Below are 27,444 nucleotides of genomic sequence, written 5' to 3'. Positions count from 1 at the left end.
ATAAACAGGTTTTTTCTGACAAGTAATCTGAGTTTTTAAGTTTAAAAAAATATATATTTACCACTAAAATTATATTAAACTCATATGTTAAATCATTGTCCTAATACACTTTTTCTTTTTGGGATATTTTTTTAGCCACGGATGTGTAAGGAATATTATAGACTTCTTTGAATTTCGATGCTGTGGCCTCTTTCGTCCTGTTATCGTGGACTGGACCAGGCAGTATACAATAGAATATGACCAAATATCAGGATCTGGGTACCAGCTCGTGTAGCAGCGTCTTTATCTTATGAAGCATATTGCTAAGTGGTGCCTGAAAATTGTGTCTGTCCGTGTCTCTCTCACACTCGAATCCACATCCTTTGAACAATAGCATGCTGTATGTAGGGCTAACAGTGAATTTTACAGTCTTTTTTTCAACACTTTTATTAACAAAAGTAAACATGGACAGAACACACTGCCACTTCCAGGAAGAGTAAAGATCTTAAAAAGAATTTTAATGGTTCTTAATGTGGAAATTCACAACATACTCAATTTTTTGGTTTTGTTCTCATAACATTTTTCACAAAATATGAGTGACTTATTCTGTTGACAGATACTAACCAGAAATGTTCGAGTCTTGCTAAAACTAAATTTATGGTATACAGCTAAATTTTAAGGTACAATCTACTAATAGTATTTATTGCATTTAATTCCACGAGAGTTGTCTTAAATTGAGTCAGACTAGTATTATGTATGTTTTAGAATGTACATGTAAATACTGTGATGAAAATCATGTGGTTTTATTAGGGATCCTCTCTAATGTGTCTTCAAAGGCACAAGAAAATAATGTTCACCAAAAAAAAATGTGCTAACAATATTATATTGCTATCAGCTCTTTCAGTGCTGATATATTTCTGGTTTAGTGAAATAATTTGTAGTAACCTTGCTCTGAGGTTTTATGGTCTGATAACAAAACACTTGCATGAGTATGGTAAGTCATGCTATTTTGTTTAAGCTTAAAAGCCCTACTAAGTGCATGATACACCTCATAGAATGTATACTAGCACATACTATCCAGTAAAGCATAAATTAGAATTTAATTTGATGTGCAGTCTAATTTTTAAGAGTTAAGGTATTTTCAAGAAAAGGCAAAACAAGTTAATGCAAAATTCTCAGTAATAGAGATAAACGAATATACTTTCTAAATTCTGAGCTGCAAAATAAAGACAAAATGATGGAGTCTAGCTAAAGATGGAGCATGATTTCTGTACATAGCACATCTGAATAAAAGAAATGCTAATGGTATATTCTAGTTTTAAAAATATGACCTATCAGAAGGAATTTAATCTCCAAGTTTATTTTAATTTTTTCAATTTTGAATGTTTTGAAATTTGTTAACGCCGTCTGAATTTTAAAAAAATTTTCTTTTGTTAAACGTGATGCACTGATCAGTTTTTGTTGCAGCATTCTCATGCTCACGGTGAACTGTAGGTCACCGCTTCCATAAATATTGTTTACAGAGTGAGACTTGCTTTAGTCCTAAGTGCTGTAGCAAACTGTGGTTCGAGTAACCTGTGGGAAACCTGTGAGAGGGAATGGGCTGGGAGTGGGGAGGGGAAAGGGTGGTCACACTGATGACAGATCCTAGGCCAGTGTAAAGATTGTGTATCTGTATATAAATAATTTATCAAATAGTTTTCTCTTTGTGTCTGTATGTGTTAGTGTGTTTACAGCTGCTCATTTCATCTTATCCAACCAAAAGAAAAGGGAGATAACTAATGAGCTTCTAGTGATGTTCCATATTGCTGTTAATAGGCATTATACCCTGCAAGTTCACTGCATGTCTGATGCTTGGTAAAATTAGTATTCCCTGTAAAATGCAGATTACAGGTATTAAAGCAATCTAGTGGTATACCCGCCCCTTGCCTTAGTAAGAGGAGCAGTGAAAATGTATATAGTTGATGTTCGTATTTCCAAGTACCATTTTTATATAGTAGTTCCTTTGACCACAAGTCACACATCAGAAAGATTACCCTTAGTATATGTGAGTGTTTTAATATTAGGAAATTAGCATACATACTTTATTTTTGAAAAAGGAAGAGATGGGTGTGGGGTGGCAATAACATTGTGCCATTTTGTCAGAGTATAAAAAACTGGTCATCTTTATAAATGTCTCTGCTAGTTTTGACTACTATTTGGGGCAAATTTTAGATAATTTTTAAATTCACAATTATTTATAAAAGCCTAGAATTTGTTTTAATTTTTTGTATTTTGAGCCACTTCACATGAAGACTCAGTTGCAGTTTTTATTGAATACATTTTTATTAACAGTCAAATACTTATGGTGATTTTCTAGTTTGGATAAGAGTGTTGTTACCATGTTCTTTCTTTGTGGTACAATATTCTTTTCAGTGCAAAAGAGATGTCTTTGAGTTAAATAGAAAAAAACCCCTCTAGATGTATAATTACATGGAAAATAATAGCAATGTTAATGCTTTAGTACTAACCATCTCGTAGTACCAGTGAAACCTACAACTGAGAAATGGTCAGATGGCCAGGAGCCACCTGCAGCAATGCACTGTCTGTTTAATTATTGTGTAGGACGTGTACGTGGACCCAGCTAAACCCAGTTCTAAACTTGTGTATGAAGGTGACCTTTGGGAAAGATCAGCTTAATTGGATACATTTAACAAATAGGAACTTATTTTTCAGCTCTGAACATGAACTTTTTCTTTGGAGTTTTTCCCCCCCACATTTTTGTTGTTCCCAGGAATTTGTTTTGAAATATTAGTAGGCATAAAACAGCATCATTATACTTAAACTATGGATATTTTTATTTTATACTTTCTTTATTTATAACTGTGCCAAGTATTATTTTGCTACTTACCGTGTTATTCTGTGGAAGGAAAAAACTGTAAAGTGTTTAATAAATTAGCTCTCCTTACATAAATTAAATCTGTCAAAATTTTGTAAAATATTAATCAGAATAAATATTGACTCTTAGGTGTGTGCTTGCTTGTTATTTCACTTGATTCACTTCAAGAAATTGATGAAACACTGGTGGTAGTACCTATGATATGAAAAGATTATTCTGTATATATTTAGAGTCAACTAGGATTCAAGTTGCAAGACTATAGAAATTAGCAAAAGTAAAAGGTGGTGGTGGTATTCTTAAAAAAGCTCCCCAATTTTATGTGCGTGTGTGTGTGTGTGTATAATTATTATTTTTTTAAATAAAGAGAATAAAGATTTCTATAAGAATCTGGGATTCTATGAGGTTAATTAGACTACTTCAGGACTGTATGAATCTCCCAAGTTTTAAATATAAGTATATTTAAAGATAGACTGTAGTAAAATATTAGAAAATGAAACCTACCAAAGATTGATATTAATTACTTGAGAAGCTATGCAAGACAAAGAAAGCTGCTTTATTTGAAAAATTTTAAAACCATAAATTATGAAGGAACTTTCCTGTTCACATGATTGTTTATGGTTTAATTGAGAACCCAGTGGTATTAAATATTTTCACATTGGACTAATACTCATTTCATAATTATGTTATAATATTGAAAGTAATGCCTCCAGAGCTACTTAGAGCTTAGTGTTGGAATTTTGAACAAGTATATAAAATAAAGCAAATTCTGCGGCAAGCCATCAGTTTCATTCTAGGTATGTAGTTTTCTCCTCTTCGTTGTCTTCTTGTCTGGATCACGTTCCCCCTCCCTCCAGGTCCTTCGCAGATTGATAGACTGTACCTATGACATGGATGTCTGGTTCTAAGTTTATAGAGATGACTGAAACAAGTGGTATATACCAGAACAAGAAATCTGAGCAGCTTGTCGGAAAGTAAACTTAATTTCATAATGTTATCGGTATAAGAGTTTTCTATTAAATATCTTTATGTTACCTTTAAAATAGAAAAATCTGCCCTGGCTAGTATGGCTCAACGGTTGAGCATCAACTATGATCCAGGAGATTGAGGTTCGATTCCCAGTAGGGGCCGTGTAGGAGGCAGCTGATAAGGATGATTTTACTTGTCATTGATGTTTCTCCCTCTCCCTCTCTCAAATCAATAAAAACATTTAAAAAATTCGTAAAATAGAATCCTAAATTGCAATAGCAGTAACTTTTAAAAAACCCCAAAAACCTGTTAATTCCAAGTGGAACATTCAGAATGTCCTCTGATCTTGGTCAGCTAAGTCACAAACTCAAGAAAACCAGCCACTTAGACACTCTTTGCCTTTATAGTATGAATGTTTTGCTCAAATAAATTTTAGTAGAATATTGTCATTAGACATTTATTTGGATTGAAAAATACTTTTTCATAGACAGCAATGTTTCTGGTACTCAGGGACTCCATTTGAAGCATCAGAAAGCCTCGTTATTGCTGCTGCTCTTTGGATCTGTAGGTTTATAGTTTTTATCAAATTTGGACATGATTTCAGTTTTTTTTTCTTCTTTCCCCCTTTTAAGAAACTCCATTTGCACATATGTTAGGCCACTGGAGATTGTCGTACAACTCACTGATCATTTTTTTAAATTCTGTTTTCCCCAGTTTTCATTTTGGATACTTTTTATGTCTAAGTTCACTCAAATTTGTTCTGCACTGTGTGTCATTAATACCATTTCAGTGTATTTTTTTACCTCCCACATTACAGTTTGCACCTATAATGTTTGATTTGGACCATTTTAGTATTTTCCATACCTCTTTTTGAAAATATGGAGTATTGTTTTAATATCCTTACCTGCTAATTTTCACATCCGTCGGGTCTTGGTTTTGATAGTTGTTTTCTTCTCCCTCATAGATTGTATTCCTGTTTCGTTGTATGCCTGGTAATTTTTGATTGGTGACATGATGATGCCAGACACTATGAATTGAGTGCTGGATATTTTTGTATTCCTATAAAAAATCCAGAGCTTTATTCTGGGGTGCAGTTATTTGGAAATTTTGATCCTTTCAGGTTTTGCTGTTAAATAAGATTTGTTAGGCGGGACCAGAGCGGTGTTCAGTTTAAGGTTAATTATTCCCTGTTACTGAGGCAAGACCAGTGCACTCCATCCAAAGGCCCATGAATCATGTTTCCCAATCTCACTGGTGGGAAAAGACACTATTCCTGGCTCCATATAAACACCAGGCACTTTCCTGTGTCCTTCAGATGTGTTTTTCCATGGTCTTGGGTCGTTCTCACATGTACGTGCTCTCCGAATTCAGCTCAACTGAAGACTTGCAAGGTGTGTGTTGGGCTGTGCTCTGTGTGTTTCTGGAGTTCTCTGTGCAGCCCTTTCCAGTCCCTCTGGACTCTGCTCTGTTTGCTTAACAGGGTGCCTTCCAGCCCTACCTGTTTTTCGTTCTTGCACTGTAACACAGAAACCCTCAAAGCAGTAAGCTTTGCTAATCTTAGGAGACTGATCTCATTTTCCCCTTAACTGTCCTTTGTTGTCATCCAGTGTCACAAAAACCATATATATTTTTTATAAACCATATTTTTTTTCATGTCTGTTTTTGGTTGTTTCAAGTGAGGGTAAATATCATTCCTGTTATTTCATCTTGGCTATAAGTGAAAGTCTGAATTAAAAATTTCTAATATGGAAAATATCGATAGACATAACTGTCATAAACAAAAGCTCTTTGGGGTCCTTAATAATTTAAGAATGTTAAGGGGCCCCTAGTTTAAAAAGTTTGAAAACCAATGGTCCAGACCAAAAAGCCCCAGTGTTCAAGATATTAATGGTTCCATGGACAACTAATACAGTGTAAGGCTTTCTTCATGTTGAAACAGACTTCTCAACCACTAGATCTCAAGACCTTCAATACGCTAGCGTGCACTGTGAATCTACAGGGATGTATATGCAGGGTGTCCCCCCAAAATGTATATACACTTTAACAGCTGATAGCTCAATTTTGAAAATAAAATGTATTTTAATAAACACTGCCTTTATAATTATTCAAAGTGTGTACACATTTTGCGGGGATGCCCTATATATAGATCGATAGCCACAACACTCCCTAAACTTAATCATGAAGTCATTCTGGAACCAGAGTTCTGCCAGCAGTCCTCCACAAATATACCAAATCACCACAAGGGCTCAAAAATATCCCAAATGGGTTGTTTTAATTTTAGCTTACTTTTTAAAGAGTTTTAATTGATTATAGAGGAAGGTGAGAGGGAGAAACATCAATGTGATCGCCAAACATTGATCTGCTGCCTCCTACCAAGTATCAAGCCCACAACCTGGGCATGTGTCCTGACCAGGAATGGAACTGGCATCCTTTCAGTACATGGGACGATGCCCAACCGAGCCACACCAACCAGGGCCCAAATGGGTTGTTGTTTTTTTTGTTAATCCTCACCTGAGGATATTTTTTCCATTGGTTTTGAGAGAGTGCAAGGGAGGGGATCAAGGGGGAAAGAAAGAAACATTGATGTGAGAGAGATGCATCAGTTGGTTACCTCCCACCTGCACACACCCAAACCCGGGCGGGGATTGAACCTGCAGCCCAGGTACACGCCCTTGACCGGGAATCAAACCCGTGACCCATCAGTGTACAGGCCTATGCTCTAACCATGGAGCAACGATGGCCAGGGCCCAAATAGGTAGTTTTTAAAATAAAAATATGCATTTGCCATGCAGCACTTTAATATCACATTTGGATTACTTGGGTGCTACCCTATCAATTTACACCCAAATGATGAATTCTTCCCAGAACAGTCTGCCCAAAGCCAAATTCCCTTCACTCCTGAAACCACTAGAAGCTAAGTTGACAGTTTTGGAATAACTTTTGCCATGGCTCCCAATTGAAGAATAATTTTAATTATGAATGGATATCTAACTTAATCAGACAGAAATCTCAAATTACCAGGCATCTGGCAACTTCATTTTAGAATATTTTCCTCTAGGATATTACTAGCACCTCTAATACAATTTGGGAAACAGTAAGTGTGGGACATGTTGCCTCTGTGTGGGGACATTCAATATATAACATTCTGGTAATCTATTACTGCCTCAAACCACCCCAAAGTTAGTGGCTTAAAATGGTATTTTGTTCACACATCTGCATTTGGTCAGAACTCAACAGGAAGAGCTCACTTTACTCCCCTTGTTGTCAACTGGGATAATTAAAAAACGGGACTGGATTAATCTGAAGGCTTACTCGTGTGATGGTTGAGAGCTAATGGGTGAGATCTCAGCTATACCTGTATTTGGCTTTCCTATGTCGTCTGGGCTTCCTTAAAACATGGTGGCTGAGTTCTAAGAGTGAGCATCTTAAGAGAAAGGCAAGCAGAAGTTGTATTGTCATTTTTTTATTTAGCCTTGTCCATCAGAGTGTGTTAGTTAAAAATGCATCACACCAAGGTTGGCCTTTGTTCAAAGGGGAGGGAATTGGACTCCATCTTTTAATGGGTATGTCAAAGAATTAGTGGACATGTTTCACAACTTCCACATACAGAAATTACTCCGTAATTCTTCAAGTCAAGCTATCTCCCTTTATCGCCAATTAACTTCCCTAGCCTTCTTAAAGAAAAGGCCCAGCCCTCTCCCACAGTGGAACTCGTTAAGTGCTCAAGGCAATATGTACATAAGCATGAATTCTATCACCTGGTACACCTTCAACTGACTTCTTCCCATTAAGTCTCTGCTTATCCTTTTGATGTCATACATAACACGCCCCCTTTAGCTCTTCGAAATAAGTTTATGTTCAGATGGGCTTTGGAAAAGATTAAGAGATTAAGATGTGTTAATAGATCAAGCTGGTTCAGTTTCACTAAAATACAGACCAATTTCAGACCCTACCTCTGGAAGATGAAAGTTTGGATTGTGTCTCTGGTAAAGAACCAATTTCTAAATAATGAAAACAACCCTTATAAAGTCTGATGTGCCTTTTCTACCTGAGCCAGCTGAATTCCCCAGGACAATGCAACATGCTTTGCTGCTATACAGAATTTGAAGTATGTGAGAAAGCACTCCAGTTTCCAGGACTTAGTAGAGTCTAAGAAGTGACCCTAAGCCTCAGCTTCGATAGCAGTCAGTAGGCAGCTATTTATAATGATCTTTAGGTATAGAAAAGAGTCTGTGTTTTAACAGTGCCCCCGCCTTAGGTCAATGTGCCTTTCTGAGGAGCTTGGTAAAAGAGATACCGCCCCACCCCTAGTGGTTCTGTTTCTGTGGGGCTGAAGCTAGGCCTGGGAATCTGCCTTCTAATACTCCCAGGTGACTCTAATCCAGGTTGTCTAGAAGCCATTCTTAAGGAAACTGCTCCAAAAGAGGAGTAACCACCAAGCTAGAGAGGCTGCACTGCTGAAAGCTAGCTCTGAGGAGTTTGAACGGTGAGGCCTGTTGCTTAGTAATCCTTACTCTTGAGGCATATTTGCCATCTTAAAAGAGAAATCTTTTCCAATAGCTGTAATGCAAACATTAACCTAGTGAGTCAACTGGGTAATGGGGTGGACTCTCTTTAATGAATAAAATGCAGGTAGGGGCCCAAAGGATTTTCCATGAATTGAAAGCACAGTAGCTCTTCCAAAAGGTTAATTGAAAGACTGAACACCCACATCAAGCTGAAGTTTTATTTAAAATGTAAAAGAAATGGTTCTTGAAAATGCTGATGAATAAAGCAAGATACAGTGCTCTGTTCCTACTAGTCAGCCAGCCTATCCAAGTACAGGGCAATATACAGTACGTAAGTGCTGGTAGAATTTCACAGTAGTTTAGTGTTAGATTATCTGCCTAGATTATGTAGAGATTCTCAGTGTGTGATCTCGGTTCTGGGTTTACACCTTTACTGAGCATGAACGAGGGCTCCTGCTCCTTGGCCATAGCCAAATCCTTTGGGCCCAAAGTTCTTTGCATAGCATCCTACAAAAGAAAAGGGAGAGTTAACTGCAAGTCTATTAAGCTTTGCTAGCATTGCTCAAGGCCCCCGCAACAACAGACCACCCTCAGTTACAAATCTGCTGACTATGCCAAAAAGAATTCAACTTTCTTAAGGTGTAGTAAATATAACTGTAAAGGCCAAGTCCAAGCAACCTGGTTCCATAATGTTCAGCTCACTGAGTTATGAGCATGAAAATCAGGGCAGGCAAGTTATTCGTCTATTAACTTATATCTATAAACAGGGTGTCCCAAAAAATGTATACAATTTCTAAAAGCTAATAGTTCAATTGATGTTTCTTTTCAGATTTAACCCATTGGAATTAATAATTCAGATAATTATTAACCCATTGGAATAATTCAAAAATTTTTGGGATACCCTATACATAAAGCATATACTCATAGGCTTTGCTTAAAACATGAAGTTTTAAGCAAACAAGGCTTTGTTGTGGGGTTTTTGTTTTTACTGGTAGTGGAGTTTTCAATGATCAGGAACTTTATTGCATCAGTCTGAAATTGTTCTGTGGTTTTCTTTCATCTGTAAGTATCTCTAGATCTTTTATTTTCAAATAACCAGTGACACTATCCTTTCACCCCATTTTCAGAGTACTTTTTTTTTTAATGCTGATGACATTTCATAAACAAATAGCCAATGTTGGATATTCATATGGATAACAACTGAAATTAATTTTACCTTTACAATAGATTTCACCTTCTTTCTCAGTCAGAGTTGTTGATTCGAGACTCTTTCCACACTTGGCACAGCGGAAACAGTTTTTGTGCCAGGGCTGAGAGAGACAAATGAGTAAGTTTGAGAGGCAGGTTTCCTGCAGCACACTTTAGACACTCAGGACCATCCACCCAGAGTGAGCTCCTGACTGCTGTGGTTCAACCCCAACCAGGAGGCTGGAGCTGAACCTCCCCAGCATCCACATCCTTGGTCACCTTCAAAAGGGCCAAGTTCAAACTTCATTCACAGAAGACATGGGCTGGGAGCTATACTGTGGGAGGGCCATTTCCCTAAGAGCAGTCTGAGACCTTGTCACAGGCCTGGCGTGCTCCTGTAAAGACAGCCTCCTTTATGGCTGAGGACCCTGCAGCCCAAAGAGGTGCCGTGGTTAAGTCACTTTTCTAAATCCACACACCAGAATAGCATCAGGTGTCCTGAGTTCAGTTCATTGCCCCCCCCCCCACCACCACCACCACCACTGAATAACTTGCAGAGTCCAGATTTGTTAACAGCCTGGCCTTTTCATTTAACAACCCTCAGGCGCGCCCCCTATGAAAATAAGTTTCTTTTCAACATAGGTACGATTTGTCAAATAAGGGCAGCACTTTAAAACATTAATGATTTAGATGGATGTGCAATTAAGAAAAAGTTTGATCCAAGGCATTTACTTATAAAACAGAGTGCCTGCATGGGATGTGGAGGGCTCGGGAGAAAGGGAGTGGAGAGTTGTCATTCACTGTCATTAATGCAAAACACTACCTTTCCTGCTCCAATGATCTTCTCAGCAGCATACACGGAATCCCCACATCTGGAACACTTCTCAGCACCTCCATATTTCTGAGCAAATTTAGAAGTGTTTGGGTTTGTTGTAGGCCTGTGAGGTTGCACACTATGGAAAGGAGAAAAAAAATTATGCGAGATTTTCCAGAGGGCCCTTAGAAGTCCGGAAGGCAGGCGGCGGAACTCTGGGACTTGGTGCTATACTGCCCCCTGGCTGGAGGCCTTCGCAGGGCAGCAGAGGGGAACGAAGAAGAAATCGATTTCAGGTGCCAGCCAGAGTTACTACTTTAACCTATTTATGGGCTCATGGCTGTCACAAAAGGAACCAAACTTGAGTATCTGTCTTTCTGAGCCTAATCTTACCAAATTTCATTTAATCCCCGGCGCTGGCCTCTCCACTAAACTACTATGCTATGCTTTATAAAATCCTATCATAATGCGTATTTTTAACCCAGAGTCATATTAGTACCACTAGAATCACATCTAGCTTTTTATTTCATGAGACTGAAAAAAAAAAAATCAATGTTAACCTAAGCGGTTTTTGCATATAGGTCAGTATGACTTAAGTAGTCTCTAATTAAGAAAAGCATGTTTTACAAATTAATTTCCAAATACAGCTTATGTAGGGGAATGTATGAATATACCACTTTCTTCCTGGGAAAATCTTTCAGAAATTTTGTTATTACTGTGTGGTCTATTTCTCTTTATTTTTTTTCTCTGATTGAGTGATATTTTTGTCACTATTATAGATCACTGGGTAATCCATATTTTCCTTTTCTAATATTTTTCTATTCAATTAATAGGTGCACCTATGATGCCGAACACCATTCTGGGCCTTGAGAGGATTTAAAGGCCCCTCTAGAGCCTTAAAAATTAGTTGAGCAGAGAAGATATAATGACAATAGTTAGCATTCTGCAAACAGTAACTAAGTATCAATTTTTTCTAGTACTAATTCACAGTATTGGTTTCTCCAATTGTCCCTAATGTAGGCATATTTTAAAAACTGTTTCCACAACCTACTGTATATATACTTACTTTTAAAAGTGATCTTTAAAAGCTGCTTACAAAGATATCCAACCCTTGCAGTTACAAGTTAATTTCCAAATCTGCCCATCACTATGTTCACAAGAATCCGTACAGATTATCTCCCGCCTGCCTTCTAACAACTTTGTAGGGTAAGGATAATTTGTTACCTCAAATTACAGGTGAAGCAATGGGGGTGTGGATGTTAGATAATTTGCTGAAAGGCTAGAGGGTTATTAACTGGTCCGCCTCGATGAAGATGCTCCAGCCCACGCAGTGCTGTCTCTCCAGGAGGTCCTCATGAAGGGGACCTGCCACAAGGGTGACCCAGACCTCAGGTGCTCCCAGAGTTCAGTCCTTAAGAAAGGCTTCTTGGAAAGGTAGTCCCTATACCTGGTCCTGAGGATAATAGGCATGTGGCCAGGCTAAGAAGGGACAGAGGGGAGGCAGCGGTCGACACAGGTCAGCACAGAGAGCTCACCAGCTGTCGGAGAAGGAGAAGCAGCAGTGAAGAGGAGAGTCACTGGTCGTTGTGATTTTAAAACTGGCCACAATTACTGACTGCCTTTGGGGTGAATTTAGTTTTGTTTGGGGGCGGGTGTATAAGAATATGCACTTTGAAAGGCTTGAAATAAGATCTTGGGAAATGAGTGAATTTTAATGAGTTGGAAAAAGAAAGCAGAACAAGAACAATGAACTTTGACAAAGACAGAGGTAAGCTGGGCTCCTGCAGCAACGAATGGCTTGGCCCTTGCACAACTGGTGCACAAGGCACATGGCTCGGAAACCCTGAATGTGGAAAAACCCAGCAGCAGAGAAAGGTGGGTCTTGATGTAGTACACACTGCAGTGGGAAGAGCACAGGTTTGGGAGCTAGATGGACATCGGCTCAGATCTTAGCTCTGCCACTTATCCGTGTGACCTGAGCCTTAATGTCCTATCTATAAAGTAGGGATAAATTATTAAACTCAGCAACTGTGAGGATCATATATAATGAACAGAAATGTTCAGCAGACAATAGGCACTCAATAATTATTTTAGGCATGCCATAATGTACCGTGTTTAAGATCATAAGCTTTGGAGTTACACTAGGTTAAGGTCCAGTCTTTACGATTACCTACAATGAACTAACAATGTGTCTCCATTTGTTCAAGTCAGATGGGAAACCCTACTTTGTAGGGTTGTTGCGAGGATTACATGAGCTAACATGTTAATACTGCATGGTGTCCAGCCCACAGGAAAGGCACGATTAACGGGCTTGTCAGGAAAAGGCCATCTTATTGGAGTATTACACCAATTTTGGCTTCTTCAATATAAAATGGATGTGAAAAAATGAGGGAATAATTGGGTCAAAAACAGAAATACGAGGAAATTCCCAATGAAGAAAATACTAAGGGAAGTTTAGTAGACTTAGCACCTTGCTACTTTGGGGCTGGAACCTGTAAAGTTTAACACTATTGTCTCAAAGAATCAAAAACAGGAAAAAAAAAATCAATTTTTAAATAAATTTAAGAGAGAAAAGTAATTTCCTGATGAGGAAATACTCTTACATGAAAGGAGTGACAGGAATTTTTACTGACTGCTCAATTGCACGTGAGAAATGCATCTCATGATTCAGATACCACATTTCTTTATCATTCGACTTCATAACATCTGGTCTCCAAAATGCTGTGAAATGGAGGTAAATTTAAACCACTTGATTTTGAGGACATCATGACTGCCTGATACACCTTGGAATGCGTCCAAACCAGGACTAGAAACCACTGGAAAATCACTAAGAAGTTTGTTAGGCCCAAAACTGTCCATATTTTGAGCTGAAAGAATAGTCACTAGTTTAAAGTAGAAAATCTGAGTCACTGTGTTTTTTTATTTTAAGATAAAAGTCTGAAAACTCCCAGATTGCTGTTCACCAAGCCACATTAATTGTTATAACTCATCTCTGAAGGTAACAAACACGGTGCTAACTCACCTCTCCGGCTTGATGCCCAGCCTCTCGCCCCGGTCCATGTTGAGGGTGCCAGCGCCCTGGCCATAGCCGTAGCCTTTCGGCCCATACTTCTTTCCGTAGCAGGATTTGCAGTAGATCTCTTCATCATGAATTGCCACTGTTGTGCTATCTAAGTTTTTCCTGCAAACCACTGAGAGGGAAAAGTTAGAATTTAAAAATGTGCCAAAGATGCCTTTTTCCTTAGAACAGCGGTTATACAGACACATGGTCTGCAAATGGTAAAGGCACAGGCTCGCTCACATTCCTAGTTTATCTGTGGTTTCCCAGAAGCCATGAGACAGCATCTGGACAGCTCAGCTACATCTGAGGACTGTTCTCCTTCCTCCATGGAGAGGACAGTTGTTTCAGAAATGTATCCGAATTTTAACATCCTGAAGCCTCCTTGGAGAGGACAGTTGTTTCAGAAATGTATCTGAATTTTAACATCCTGAAGCCTCCTTGGAGAGGACAGTTGTTTCAGAAATGTATCCGAATTTTAACATCCTGAAGCCTCCATGGAGAGGACAGTTGTTTCAGAAATGTATCCGAATTTTAACATCCTGAAGCCTCAAACTTTTCAATATGGCCTGATGCTCTGGCAGGAGGGAGAGGAGGTTGAGATGGCTACAATGACACGAACAAAAGGAACAAAACAAACACTTTGCTCCCAAACCCCCAACACTCAAATCTTTTCAGCCTCTTTGTACCAAATGTTGTTAAATCACAACCTAACAACAAGTGTGGCTGAGTGTCTTGGGAGGGTCCCTTCTGTAGCACTACCTCCCCCAAAGCACCCCCTGGGATAAAAACAGTTTTCCATCCAGAATTCTAGTTTCCATCCCTAGTCTTACTCTCTCGTCTCGCCACTGGCTTCTCTGGCAGTGAGAAGTTTGTCTGAAGAGCAGCAAGTGGCTGTAAGTCTGCATTTGTTCCCCTTCCACCCCAAAGGAGAATGCATTCTTTCTTGATAGATTTCTTGCCACAAGACCCTTCTAAGTATCCCACTTCATAAAACTGCCGAATGTCATCACGTTTAATCCAGACATTATTTCACTTTCTAAAACTTCAATTAAGCTTGAGGAAAGAAGAAATTGTGAGGGAGCTCCCTGGTAGCACAATTGGGCAGCTGGAATCCAACATCAGTGTAGCAGAAAAGGGGACTTCCCACTTATTTGAAAGAGGGGGAGAAATGAAAAGAGGAAGGAAAGAGAGAGAAGGGCAGGGAAAGGTGATTAGCTGGGTGGCTGAAAACAGAGGTAAGTTACGAAGTTTCTGTTGTCTTAGACCAAAGTCTCTCTGAAAGAGCAAAATGACATCACCTACCCTGGAACCTGGCTGCAGAGATTCGAGTACTGACATACATTTGCTCAAAGACAGTTAACCTAAAACCATACATGGCTGAAGAGCAAACACCCTTAACAGACATTAAATATAAAAGCTGTTTAGAAAACCATCTATTGCCCTGGCCAATGTGGCTCAGCTGGTTGGGCGTCATCCGGGGCACGGAAAGGTTGCTGGTTCGATCCCCAGTCAGGGCACATGCCCTGGTGGTTGGCTTGATTCCCCTGTAGGGGGCGCACAAGAGGCAGCCAATCAATGCTTCACTCTCACACTGATGTTTCTCTCTCTGTCTCTCTCTCTCTCTCCCTTCCTTTCTCTCCTAAAAATCAATGAAAATGTTAAAAAAAACAAACACCAAAAACATCAATTTTAACCAAAGCAAGTTTAAGTTTATGAAAAATTTGCTCCATAACCACCTCTTCTTCTGCCAGCCCTCACCCCTATTATAACTATTCTGAATTATTTCCTTAAAAGGCTTTAGTCAGAGACAAATATTAGGGAGGTGGAGTAACAACGACCAGTAGAAAAACCTGACATTTCGTAAACACTACTTTATTATGGTGTAAACATCATGGCTTTCCCTAGGTGAAACTAAGAACAATTTCTAAAGTATTTGCATTTCCTCTTTATTCACATATTCTTTTGACTACAAACCTGCTGAACAAATAGATTCCTCAAAAAAAAAAAAAAAAAAGTAACTTATAAGAGAAGGAATAATTAAACCAAATCTGAGCAGTGGTAGGTATCATGGAGGGAGGCAGCAAACATCCACATGTAGTACTTTTCTTCTTTGTAACTGTGATCTTATGTTGCCATTTTCTAATTCTCTGCAGAGCAATTACACTATGAAAAGGTCCAGACACCTTGAATGCTGGTGCCAAGAGGGAAAAATGAGAATTAAAACTTGAGAAGTCTTCTCCGAAGATTCTTTCTCTGCATAACCAAACTTATTTTTAACACCTGCAGGTTCTAACAGTAACAGTCACTGTACAGCACTATAGGTAAAGCAAATAATTGCAGGTATGGGTAAGTTCCCCACATAACAAATCCTTCATTAAATACAACGTTGTCATTTAAATCATAAGGTGATTAATGAAGAGCTTTCGATGTGACTGCTCTCCTGTTTTAAAACTTAAGAGGGCTCAGCCGGCATGGCTCAGCGGTTAAGCGTCAACCTAGGATCCAGGCGGTCGGGGTTCGAGTCCCGGTCAGGCACGTGCCCGGGTTGTGGGCTCGATCCCCAGTCGGGGGCATGCAGGAGGCAGCCGATCAATGACTCTCTCATCATTGATGTTTCTCTCTCTCCCTCTCCTTTCCTCTCTCTGAAATCAATAAAGATATATTTAAAAAAATAAAATAAAATTTAAGAGGAAATAGATAGGGAAGGGGGCGGACTTATCTCTTATTCTGTTTCTCCCATTTTCAGGTTTTTACCCTCTTTCCAGCATATAGGCCTGTGTTGTTTTATGTCCCATTTCCTGCCCATGTCAGACACTCTGATCATTTTCCATCTATAAACAATAATAATTCCCAACTTGCCTCTGTGGGATTCTCATATCCTAAGTTCCTTTCCCTCAAAGGTAGATATCAATAACCAGAAATACTAATATTCACTACCAGAGAAGACAGAATTTGAGCTTCTAGAGACACTGAGCTTCTAGATTTCTGAATTTCAATCGTGCAGTGAGAAACAAGCAGGTTAGTTTCAAAGACAAGGAGCTCAGCTGGAAAGAGAAAGCTGGGGTGGATGAGGGGCCCCGTGCTCGCTCAGCAACAGGGGCCAAGCTCCCTAGGCTGTGCCAGAAACTGTGTTAGGTGCCAGACTCTACACCACACTGAACTCGCAGGGAATGAAGCAGGGACACGGCTGTGGTCACACATGAAGCACGGTCGAGGCCTGATGGAGGCTGAGAGCTGTGAGGGCTCAGGAAGGCCAAGGGTCACCCTGCTGTCCCTGCTGCTGGGCCGAGCGCTTACAGTGTCCAGGGGAACAGACGGGCAAAAGCCGCTTGTGCTTCTACAGTAATCTCTAATGAAACCACAGCTTGCTCCTTAAGTAAGTAAACTGAAGCCTCTCACACACAGCGTCCGCCCTGGGCGGGGGGGGGGGGGGGGGGGGGGGGGGCGCGCTGCGGGATACTCACTGCACAGAAAGCAGCAGCGGTGGAAGCTCCTCCCGTCGCACTGCACCTCCTCGGCGTGGTACACGGTCCTCCCGCAGGCGCCACACTTGTTGCCACCTCCCCAGACCGGCATTCTGAAGGAACAGAAGATCATTAGCATTAGCATGTCCCCATGCCCTGTGCTTGCTTACAAGCTCCCTAGGGGGCTGTTTAAAACCAGGGACCATCGGAAGATTCTGTGCCTTTAGGAAGCGCTCTAACCACATCTTTAAATGGCCTGCGTTCCTCCAAAATAACCATCTCCTCTCCCTCTAATAAAATTACAGGTCTCTCATTAGAAAACTCTGGCTTGTCATAAGCAAGGTGTTTTTTTTTCCTACAGGACAAAGGACCTGTATTCAGTAGAACAGCACAGGTCACCAGGCACAAAACCAACTGGCACTAGAATGCACAGGAGTTAAACATGGGGCGCGGAAAGGCAAACGCCGGCCCCACACACGCCCAGTCATAATGGACGGGTTAGAAAACAGCTGGAGAACTTACTCTTGGGTGGAGTTTTTTTATTACATGTTTAATCCATTGTAACACCACCAAATTCTTAACATTTAACATGCACAAGCTATGACACACTTTCTAGGGAGGAAGAAAGTGTTGCATTGTCCTGCAAGAACACATTTGCTATTTGTCTGCTAAAGTTATGTGAGATGGTAGCATAGAGAGTGTGTCTGTGACAAGCACAACTGCAGGCCCGGAGCCTTGCTGTAACCACAACAAACACCCATCCAGATGGCCACAATGTAAACTTCTGTGCCTCCAAATCTCAAAGTCCTCTAATTCAGCCAACAGTTAATTTTCCCTCTTAGATGGAGTGGTTGGTCCATATAGAACATGCTACCCAGTTCCCTTCCTGGTGAAGTGAACTGTTGAGTGACACAGAACCACCTCTGAGCAACGTGGCCTGATGGGGTGGTAGAGCTGGAAGTTCAAGTCCTCGACTAGCTTGCTGTGATGCAGGGCCAGCGTGTTCTAACCCCCTGCTCAACGAACTGGTCTACCTGGACCCAGTTCAAACGCTTAGTTCTGAATGGCCCACAGTCTCAAGTGCCCTCGCCAGTAGAGAAAGTTGTCCCGCAAGGACAGCGTGTTATGTCTGCCCTGTCCTGCCCACCCGTCATTTTCAGACTTCCCTTCTGAGAGGTGTTTACAGCCCCTGCCTGTTAAGTCTCCTCGGATGAGCAGCTTGCTTCTCTAGGAAACAGCTGCTTGAGAAAGCTGTAACCCCCTTGCTAACTCAAACCTGGCTAGAAAAGAAGGGGAAGGCGGGCTGCTAAGCAAAAGGCTGTGGAATCTTCAGTCCTTAAAATAAACAGGAGGGTGGTACATTCCCATCCTACAGCATTAAGACGATGCAGAAGCCAGCGACTTCCTGAACACCGCGTGAGACCTTTCCAAAAGGAAGGTTTACAGTGAACCTCTGTGTTGGGCATCTTCCCGGCACACAGCTTTCATTCCCTTGTCCCTCTTCTGATAATACTTTCTCCCAATTTTCTTCAGGGAAGCAACCATCTCTTTCTTGGTCCACGTGGTTTAGAGAAGTACGTATTAAATGTGGTCTCCTGGTGATGGTCTGCCATGCTTGTTACCAACTCAAGACAAAATTCAGGTAAGCATTTCTAAATTTTATACATGACAATCAAAAGTGTGACCAATGAACTCATCTTGTTGACCAGCATAGAGTCAGAGAATCAATCTGTACTTCGAAATTAAAACAGCAAAAGTGGTCCTTTACCACAGATAGTTTGAGAAGCATTGGCTGAACAGTATGGACTCCACTCTTAACTCCAGGGCCGGGCATGTGACCCAGTCATGGCAACCAGGTCACTGCATTCTCCCTCCTGCCACAGCGAAGGGTTTAGGAATGGGTACACGACCCAGGCCAATTCAACGAAAGTTCAATCCAGGCTTTGGTTTAGGACTGTGTGGATGTAGGAGTGGAGTTGCTAGCAGCTGTCTAGCCACTCCAAGAAAAGAAGCTAAGAATGAAGCCAGCACAGAGGGAAAGAGAGATGGGGAGACTAGATGGAGACACTTTCCAGCCATGCCTTGTCTTATCCTGTGCTCTGTATGTGAGCCAATAAATTCTCTTTTTAAGTCATTTGGAGATGGAGCTCCTGTTCCTTGAAACAAACAAACAACAACAATAACACACACCCACTCACACACAGAGACCTGACTGATATGACTAGTTATCACTAAACTATTGGTCTCAACTTGCAAAAAGCCTAATTCCCTTATTCAGGCAGGAACAAAGTAATTCCAAGGTTCCACAAGCGTTACCAGGCTACTGTGAAGGCATCCACGCAGGATCAATATCTAGCAACAACAGAACATATTTGCAAGCTTTCCTTTAGTAGTTGCATAAATCTCTGATTCCCTTCCCTGGAGACAGGTGCTCCATTGTTCAAATGCACAATGAAACCTGAGCCTGGCTGTACAACCTGACACAAGGCCTCGGTTCCACAGCCTGCACTGCAGTTTGCAGTGTAACTAGTGATATTGACTTTACCCCATGGCTTCAAAGTTACCTGTGTCTGGATGCAACAGACATCTGCTAGAAGTACCCTCATGATTCCTGAGGAAACCAAAAACCAAATCCAGGTTTGCAGGTTATGACATTACAATTACTTAAAAGAGGATCCCGCCCTAGCCAGTTTGGCTCAGTGGTTAGAGCACCGGCCCGTGGACTGAAGGGTGCTGGATTGATTCCGGCCAAAGGCGCGGACCTCAGTTGCAGATTCCCCGCCCTATTCTGGGTGGGAGGCGACCAGTCGATGTGTCTCTCACATTTATGTTTCTCTCTCTCCCCCTCCCACTCTCTCTGAAAAGCAATGGAAAAAATATCCTCTGGAGAGGATTTAAAAAAAAAGGATACCAAGATTTAATAGCCCAGCTGGCTTTTAAAATATTTTGTTATCATCTAGGCATTTCTCATTGTATTATAAAGTATGCGATCTAATATCAACCTGTTATCTTCCATATTCACACATATATTTTCTTTGGAGCAATCATCGATAAGAAATCAGATTTCACCTGGTCAGCATGGCTCAGTGATCAAGCGTCAACCTATGATTCAGGAGAAGTAGTTCGATTCCTGGTCAGGGCAATTGCCGGGGTTTCGGGTGTGATCCCCAGTGGGGGGCGTGCAGGAGGCAGCTGATCAATGAATGACTCATCATTGATGTTTCTCTCTCTCTCTCCCTTCCTCTCTCTGAAATCAATAAAATATATATATATATATATATATTTTTTAAAGTCATATTTCTATCAAGACTAACGCTATCCTGTGTTCTCTCTAAATAACATTTAAAAATACATTTTTGAAAACCTAACTCATCACTATGTTACTGTCTCTCTGTTAAAGAGCAACTTGGGCTTTGTTAAAAGGGGAGAATATCTTCCCTTTATGTAATTCAGAGCTACTTAAATCCACTTCTTGCAAATCAAGTCTAATTCCTATTGTGCAGCCACAGCAGCCAAATGCGAATGTGTCATCTTTTCAGGAAATACCCATCCAAGTTCTCCAGCATTCAGCTTACTCTGTTATTTCTTCCTCTCAGGGGTGGGGGCTGCATCTCTGTATTCCCCACCACACCTACCAGAGTACTTGGCATCTATCAAAATATTTCACTTCTATTGTTTTAAAGAAGCCCTTTATCAACCTGTTGGTACGATTCCCAATTAGCTTTTATGCGTCTCAAGACAGGGCCAGCGCTGCCCTGCTCCTCTTGGTCATATTTTTGGAATTTAAGTAACATTTTCAAGTCATTAACTTTTAAAAGTCCCATCCAGTTTAAATGCTTTCCTAAAGTTTCCACATAACCCTCTCTGTGGTCCCGGCAAATGATGTAATAGAAAGAGCATCCTCAGAAAGCTTCAGCTGAATCTGTTTTATTTTTTAAGCTGGATCGTGGGTAGTTGGGTGTTCCTTCCATTCTCTATTTTGTGTGTCTCAAATATTTCACAACCGAAGGGAAAGAAAGAGGGAAGGAGGGAGGAAGGGAGGAGGGAAGTTTGGTTTAGACAGACCTGGGTTAACTTTACTAGTGTAATGGTTGGACAACCTTGGGCTTATCTATAACACAGTTAAGGTTCTCATCTGTAAAGTGGGGAAAGGTAGCTCATCTCTCAGCGATTGTGAAGACAAAACACAAACAAATGCCTAGGCAAGCACCCAGGCGCTGGGCGTGAAGACGGAGGGGGAGCCTCACGATGTCCACCCTGCTGTCAGTATTGCAGCAGGAAACCCAGTGACTAGCACCACAGAACAAAGCTCAGAGCCACAAACAGGGTAAAGAAAAACAACGGAGCGTTTCGTTACTCATAAACCTCCTTTCCTGGGACACTGGAACGACCGCCTCGTGGTGACTGTCTAAGAGATGAAGGCCCAGTGTACACCGTGAGGGTGAGCTCCTACGGACATTTCCTGCTTTGGCAGGGGAAGCGTGATCGTTTTCCATCTCTGTTACTCTTTGGCATGGCTACGTATGTAAAAAAAAAAACACCCCAAGGCTTCATTTTTCTCACACGCATTTGGCTGCACAACTTCACAACAGCTGACATTAATCACAGCAAACTGGATATGCACTGAGCAGTCTGGGCTCCAGGCCTCTCCCCAGTCCTATGTATTAATTTACAGACTGGGGGGAGAAGTAAAATCCCACTCCACACACATCTCCCACAAGTCGGCCAAATGGGCGTATTCTGTTTCTCAGCCTTGTTTTCTCGGTTTCCGACGTCTGAAAGAATTTCAGCACTAGGATTTATCCACTGTGTTAGATTAAAAAGCTTGTTTACATCCAAACACTAATGGGCAGTTTCTGTTTGCTGCTCCTCCCCGGTCTGAGATACCAGCCCAAAATCGTAAGACCTACCCCCAGGAGAAAATGACTACAGTCTGACTCTGAGTCACCCTGTGGTAAAATTACCTCACTCTCTAGATAACCAAGGAGAACCACAAAATGAGCACATGAATCACTCATACCACCTGTGCCATTTACCGGCTTATTTTAGAATCTGAATGACTTAAATCCATGAATTTTGAGTCTACATGTCGCCACCTGTGGTTTGTTACTTGTTCTGATGATAACAAAGGTTTGGAGTGAGTCCGTCAGTGCACCCAGATTCTAAATGCTTCCAGAAGCTTCGACATCATATCACCATACATGCAGCTTTGTTACTACACTAGAACGTGGCTATCACCCAATTTCCTGAAAGGGAGAATGTATTTTAAGCCAATTTCATCTTGAGCCACATCCAGAGGGGTCACTTTGCTAAAGAATATGTTAACAGCATTGTCCTCAATTACAATGATTTTTAACAAGGCCAGAGTTTAAGAGCTGTCAGCAATTGGAAATGAAGCTTTACTCAATGCCCATTCTAAAAACTCTTTCTTCTGTTCCCCAAATACCTGCTTAGTCTGCTCCCCTTATCTAAGTGGATAGCATAAACCAAGGATAGACTCCACGTGTCTCAGCGACTGGCTCCATGTTTCATTTGACTCCTACCAAAGCCAAATCCTCAAGCTGGCCTTTAAGACATCTCAGCCTAAGGCTGAGTTAAGAGCCAGGATTTGGGAGTCACAATAATTTCACTTCCCTCATATGTAAAATGAGGATAACAGTACCTTTCTTATAGAGTTGTTAAGAGAATGAGCTGAGAAAATGCTTATAGTAGGCACTCAATTACTGGTATTATTGGTAGCCTTTATTATCAATATTTAGCAATGTTCAATCTTTGTTGTCAATACTCACCTTCCCCTACCCATCTTATGTATTCATCCCTCCTTATGCCTCTGATCCCTCCCATCTGGGCAACCGACTTCCCTCCCTCCCTCATCCAGCTAACTCCTGACTTCACTTTGTATCTCAAGTAATTGTTCTAGGGTAGGGGCAGCTAATAAACACTGTACAATGCTTTACTGTTTATGAGAGCTCTCATGTAAGTGTATTAATTCAATCTTTTATAAGCCATATCCTGGTTTAGGAGTTGAAGATAACAGGACGTATGCCTGTTTCTCAGGAACTGTGACTGTGGTGGGAGAAATAGGTACACATATAACAGCAATGACGTAGAGAAGCCTGCATGGTCTGCTTACACAGGGATGGCAAAACGGCTTCATCTCATAGAGCCACGGAAGGTGGGTTCCTGGAACTACGTTGAGGAAGATTCTGAAGTTCAGCCAAGGGTCCATGTTAAAGATTATTGTGATTAATTATGTCTGCCATGGAAATGGCAGTGCATATGCCACCTCTAAGACATCCCTGGTAGAAGAGAAAGAGTGAGGACTGTAGACAAAGTTTTGAAATTCAGTTATCAGCTTGGTGGTCCTGGCCACGCTCCTTAACCTCTGAGCCTCAACTTCCTCAGCTAAAACTTGGAAATGAATGAGAACACTCTCACAGGGTAGCTGTGAGGATTTAATGAGATAACATTCGTGAAGTACCTGGCAAAGAGCCTGTGCTCCACAAACGTTGGTTTCCTGTTCCTTCAGAACTGCTGGGCCCCAATACGGCTATAAAAAGTTCAGTTGTTCAGTGACTTGCTGAGGTCACTGACCCCCAAAGAAGCAAATCCAGGCTCAACCCACTCTTGTTTGACTCCAGGACGTCAAGCTGTCCCCAAAACTCCCGTATCTGATTATAGGGTTGAGATCATTCAAATCACCTGAGAATTATCAGTCCTGCGGTACCAAATTACCTGGACACAGGAAGACCTTCCTCTCCCCATAGTCTTTCTCCTTACCATGAGTTACTAATTCCATAGCCTGTTACCACTGACATCTTCAATTTGGAGTAGAGCAAAATCCTTGACAGAGCTTTGGATACCACTTGCCACATCACATATTGTAATTAGAACGCAACTACGCTATAAACTCTGTCACCCTGGCCTCCACCATCTGCCATAGCAATTCACAGTCAGTGCTAACTACAAGATATTTAATTACTTAAACAATTTAATGTTTGCATGATTTACACATGGAGTCAGATCAAGATTTATATGTCAAGACTACTGTTTATCTGCAAAATGATCTTAGGTTAGGTTGGTTATTTGACCTGCTAGTTTTCTCATTTCAAAAATGGAGATAATTCTTATTTATATCACAGGGCAGTTCTGAGATTAAACAATATATGGAAGTACTTAGAATACTGCCTGCACATAATAGGTAAAAATAAAGACTACATTATACATTATTATTTACTTATTATATATTATTATTTACTTATCTAAAGCTTGCTATATGCTTTACTTATGCTATGTAGTCTACTTATAGTAACCTCATCCCCATAACTGAGGTAGGCGTTACCAATATCCCCATTTTACAGGCGGGGAAGCTGAAGTATAGAGATATTAAGTGGCTCATTAACTGTGAAACCAAAACAAAATGACCAATTCAACCTAAAAATTAATACCAATAAAATTCAAATAAACTCTATGAGTTAATTTCACTGATGTTTCTCTAAAACTAAGCCACTGCTAGCAACACAGTATGGACTTACATGGCTCTGGCACAGGTTCTTTTTAAATCCGGTATTTTCTGTACTGCTATGTGCTGGGTGAGGAGTCAACTCTCTTTACTCTTTTCTTCTGGGAGAGAAGCTGCCATGAAACCTTCTTGCCTATAGTGAACTAGCCCTAATGTATTCCATGGTATGTGCCCTCTTCTTATGAGTCAAGTAAAATGAATAGTACTGTTGGTGTGAGAGGGTGAGCAAAAAAGCAAGGAACCTGATAGCCTTTGCAAATGATTCACAATATACTTCTATTGGTTCTTCCTCTATGACTTTCACTAAAACTTAAAATTTTTAACAATCAGGACTTGGGCCCAGCTCCTCCACAATCCAGTTTAAGAAAACTCCCTAAGTTAGGGTTCTGAACCTGGGATCCACAGAATCCTTGAACTTCTGGGGATCAGTGAACTTGGTACAATATACTTTATTTTATGCACTTAACATTTTAAGAAGGATATTCACTAGGCTGCCAGAAAGGTCCATGACACAGAAACAGATAGGTAGCCCTGGCTGGTGTGTCTCAGTGGTTAGAGCATCAGCCCCGGCACCAAAGGGTCTCTGGTTTGAACCCAGCCAGTAGGCAACCAATCAATGTTCTCTCTCACATTGATGTTTCTCTCTCTCTCTCTCTCTCCCTCGCCCTTCCTCCCTTCCACTCTCTCTAAAAATCAACGGAAAAAATCCTCAGATAAGGGTTAACAAAACGAAACAAAAAAAGCACCATCCTAGGTAATCAAGGTCCCAAGGGAGGGAGGCCATGCAAATACCAGACTGAAATGATGGGAGGAAACCTGTGAATACCTGCAAAGGGAGGAGAGAAAGCTGGCCTCTGGGCAAGGCCTAGGGTCCTAGGGTTAGTGTTCACATCTGAGTCAGCCCCTCCTAGAAGGCCTGCGGCCTTTGCTAATAGTCTTTTCCCACAGATTCAACAAAGTGTAGAACAGTGTCTGATTACAGGGAACCTCTCCATGCTGGGCTGGGCTTTGTATATGCCTTACAACAACCTTGCAAGGTATGTGATATTATACCTATTTTAAAAGATAAAGTAACTGAGGTCAGAGAATAGCTTGCCCAAGGTCATCAAACAAGTGGGTGCTGGAGCTGAGATATGAATTTGGGCCCAACTGGCTTCAGTCCTGCCCTTCTTACCATGCCATGTTTTGGCAATTTAATCAGGACAGAGTTCCACTGAGTACTGCTTTCAGCACAGTATTTAGCAAATACCAGTAACCACCAATATTCGTTGAATACATTTAGAGGAATCCATTAAAAACTTTTGACAGAAACCTTAGGTCAAATCTGCTAATGCATATATACTGCTTGAGTCCAACTAAATCGTTGTTCACCACAATTGCAACCATACTAATTCCTTCATTCATTCAATAAAGCAACGTTGGCTCTGGTCAAAGGATGTTTAAGGCACCCAAGCAAGCACTGTGTGTTTCAAGAATTCATGGGATGTAGATCCTGTCTCTACTTAACTTCACTCTGAAAGAGCAAAAGAAACTAGAATCCAGAGTAGAACGAACCTGGAGCAACACTGATGAAGCATCAGCGGCAGTCACCTGGAAGGAGAGATGACCAAGAAGACAGTGGGGAGAGACCACGGAGGACTTGATAAAATTGGCTACACCGTGGTAAGCAGCTTTGAAATTCTGTAAGATTCATGAAACCTTTTTAGAATATTGCCCACCTCCTTCCTGAAAAATCTGAGGCAAATTATAGCCAATTGTCCTAATTTGAATTATTGGCATTTTATATAAGGCAAAGCTTTAAAACAGGTTGATTAGAAAAGTTATGAACTAAAGAGATCATTGTTACCGTCCGGGTATAAAAAGTTACCCCAAATAAAAAGCATTTATAAAATGAATATGTACTTGGTCTGCAGACTGCAAATGAAACAGGTTAAGCATTTTGGGTAACCATTTAAACAAATATCGTCAACAAACGCCCCAGCTTGGGAGGGGGTGGTGGTGGGTGTCTCCGGATTTAGGAGGCCCCCCTCCCCCCTGGGGCTGCCTACGTGGAGCTTTGAAACCCATGATGCGATTTTCAGGACCTGTTGCAGAATTTCGCAACCAAGCGTTCTTCACTCTCCTATTTGTACCTGAACCACGGTAGAAAGTTCCGGAAAGAGCAGGGAGCTTTCTCCAGACGTTTCCCTGCCGTTTCTTTCACCGCTTAAGGTCCAGCGCCCAGCGGGCAGAGCCCGCCGAACAATGGGATGCGGGAGCCCGCTCGGCGGCGGCCGGCCCGGGCCGCGCGGGCTGCAGAGGCCCCGCCTCGCCCCCGGGCTCCCAACCTGCCCGCGGGGGGCTCGCCCTCAGCGCGCACCGCACCCGGGCAGGAGACCCCGAGACTCCATCCCGCCCTGCCCTCCGCGCAGAGGGAAGCGGCCGCTGCAGAAGGGGGCGCAGGGCTACGGAAAGGCGGGTTCGCAGCCCCGAGACCCTCTCCACCCCACCGCTCTTCCAGAAAACCGCTGGGGACAGACTGATTCGGAGGTCACGCACTATTATTTATCTGCCCCGCGAGCCCAGCATCCCAGGTCAAAGCCGGGGCGGCTGCAGGGGGTGGGGGCAGGTATGAGGGGGCGGCGGGGAGGACCGGGGAGCAGGGGTGAGGTGGATGGCTGGGGGTCTAAATGGGGACCGCGGTCGCGCTGTCATAGGAGATGGGGGGGCGCGCCGGCAGAGCGACCTGAGGCCCCCGGGAGGCTGTGGGAACCCCCTCCCCCCGGGACCAGCGGCGACGCCCCCACCGCCGCTACTCACTCGAGTCGGAGGCTGGACCACGCGCGGCGGGCAGAGCGAGGCGAGCGGAGCGGCGGGGAACCCGGGAGCCGAGGCCGGGCGAGGGCCGGCCCCTTTAAAAGACCCCCGGGTGGGCGGGGCCTGCGTGCGCCCCGCCCCTCGGGGCGGATTCCCGGACCCGCCCCGCCTGCAGCCCCCGGGCGTCTGGCGGGAGGCCGGGCGTCTGCGCCGTCGGGCTCGGTGCTTCAGGCCAGAGAAACAAAAGGCTGGAATCCCGCCTCTTCCT

General features: G+C 42.0%; 2 protein-coding genes across 2 annotated transcripts in view; one reads left to right on the top strand and one right to left on the bottom strand.

The window, feature by feature from the left end:
• ZDHHC17 (zDHHC palmitoyltransferase 17) overlaps positions 1 to 2,985 on the top strand; it is a 78,877-nt gene extending 75,892 nt beyond the window's left edge. The window contains exon 17 of the mRNA XM_081128771.1: positions 136 to 2,985. Within this exon, the coding sequence (XP_080984897.1) occupies positions 136 to 274 (139 nt within the window). The 3' untranslated portion in view covers positions 275 to 2,985. The remainder of the gene's footprint in view (positions 1 to 135) is intronic.
• A 5,550-nt stretch (positions 2,986 to 8,535) lies between these two features.
• CSRP2 (cysteine and glycine rich protein 2) lies at positions 8,536 to 27,412 on the bottom strand. Its single transcript, XM_081129825.1, has 6 exons — positions 27,180 to 27,412; positions 16,859 to 16,971; positions 13,356 to 13,524; positions 10,343 to 10,472; positions 9,548 to 9,641; positions 8,536 to 8,838 (listed from the first exon to the last, which is right to left on the bottom strand). The coding sequence occupies exons 2-6, from the start codon at positions 16,968 to 16,970 to the stop codon at positions 8,762 to 8,764; spliced, it is 582 nt and encodes a 193-aa protein (XP_080985951.1). The 5' UTR covers position 16,971; positions 27,180 to 27,412; the 3' UTR covers positions 8,536 to 8,761.
• Positions 27,413 to 27,444: the final 32 nt, after the last annotated feature.

This window comes from Miniopterus schreibersii, assembly GCF_964146895.1.
Source record: "Miniopterus schreibersii genome assembly, chromosome: 2".
Taxonomy (NCBI): Eukaryota; Metazoa; Chordata; class Mammalia; order Chiroptera; family Miniopteridae; genus Miniopterus; species Miniopterus schreibersii.
The sequence above is the reverse complement of the archived record's forward strand: the minus strand, read 5'-3'. Positions and strand labels throughout refer to the sequence as shown.

Coding starts and splice junctions, on each gene's coding strand:
- CSRP2 (XM_081129825.1), bottom strand. CDS start 16,970: ATGCCGGTCTGGGGAGGTGGCAACAAGTGTGGCGCCTGCGGGAGGACC. Junction 13,525..16,858: donor CCGCTGCTGCTTTCTGTGCA/GTGAGTATCCCG, acceptor TTTCCCTCTCAG/TGGTTTGCAGGAAAAACTTA. Junction 10,473..13,355: donor CTGGGCATCAAGCCGGAGAG/GTGAGTTAGCAC, acceptor TCCTTTCCATAG/TGTGCAACCTCACAGGCCTA.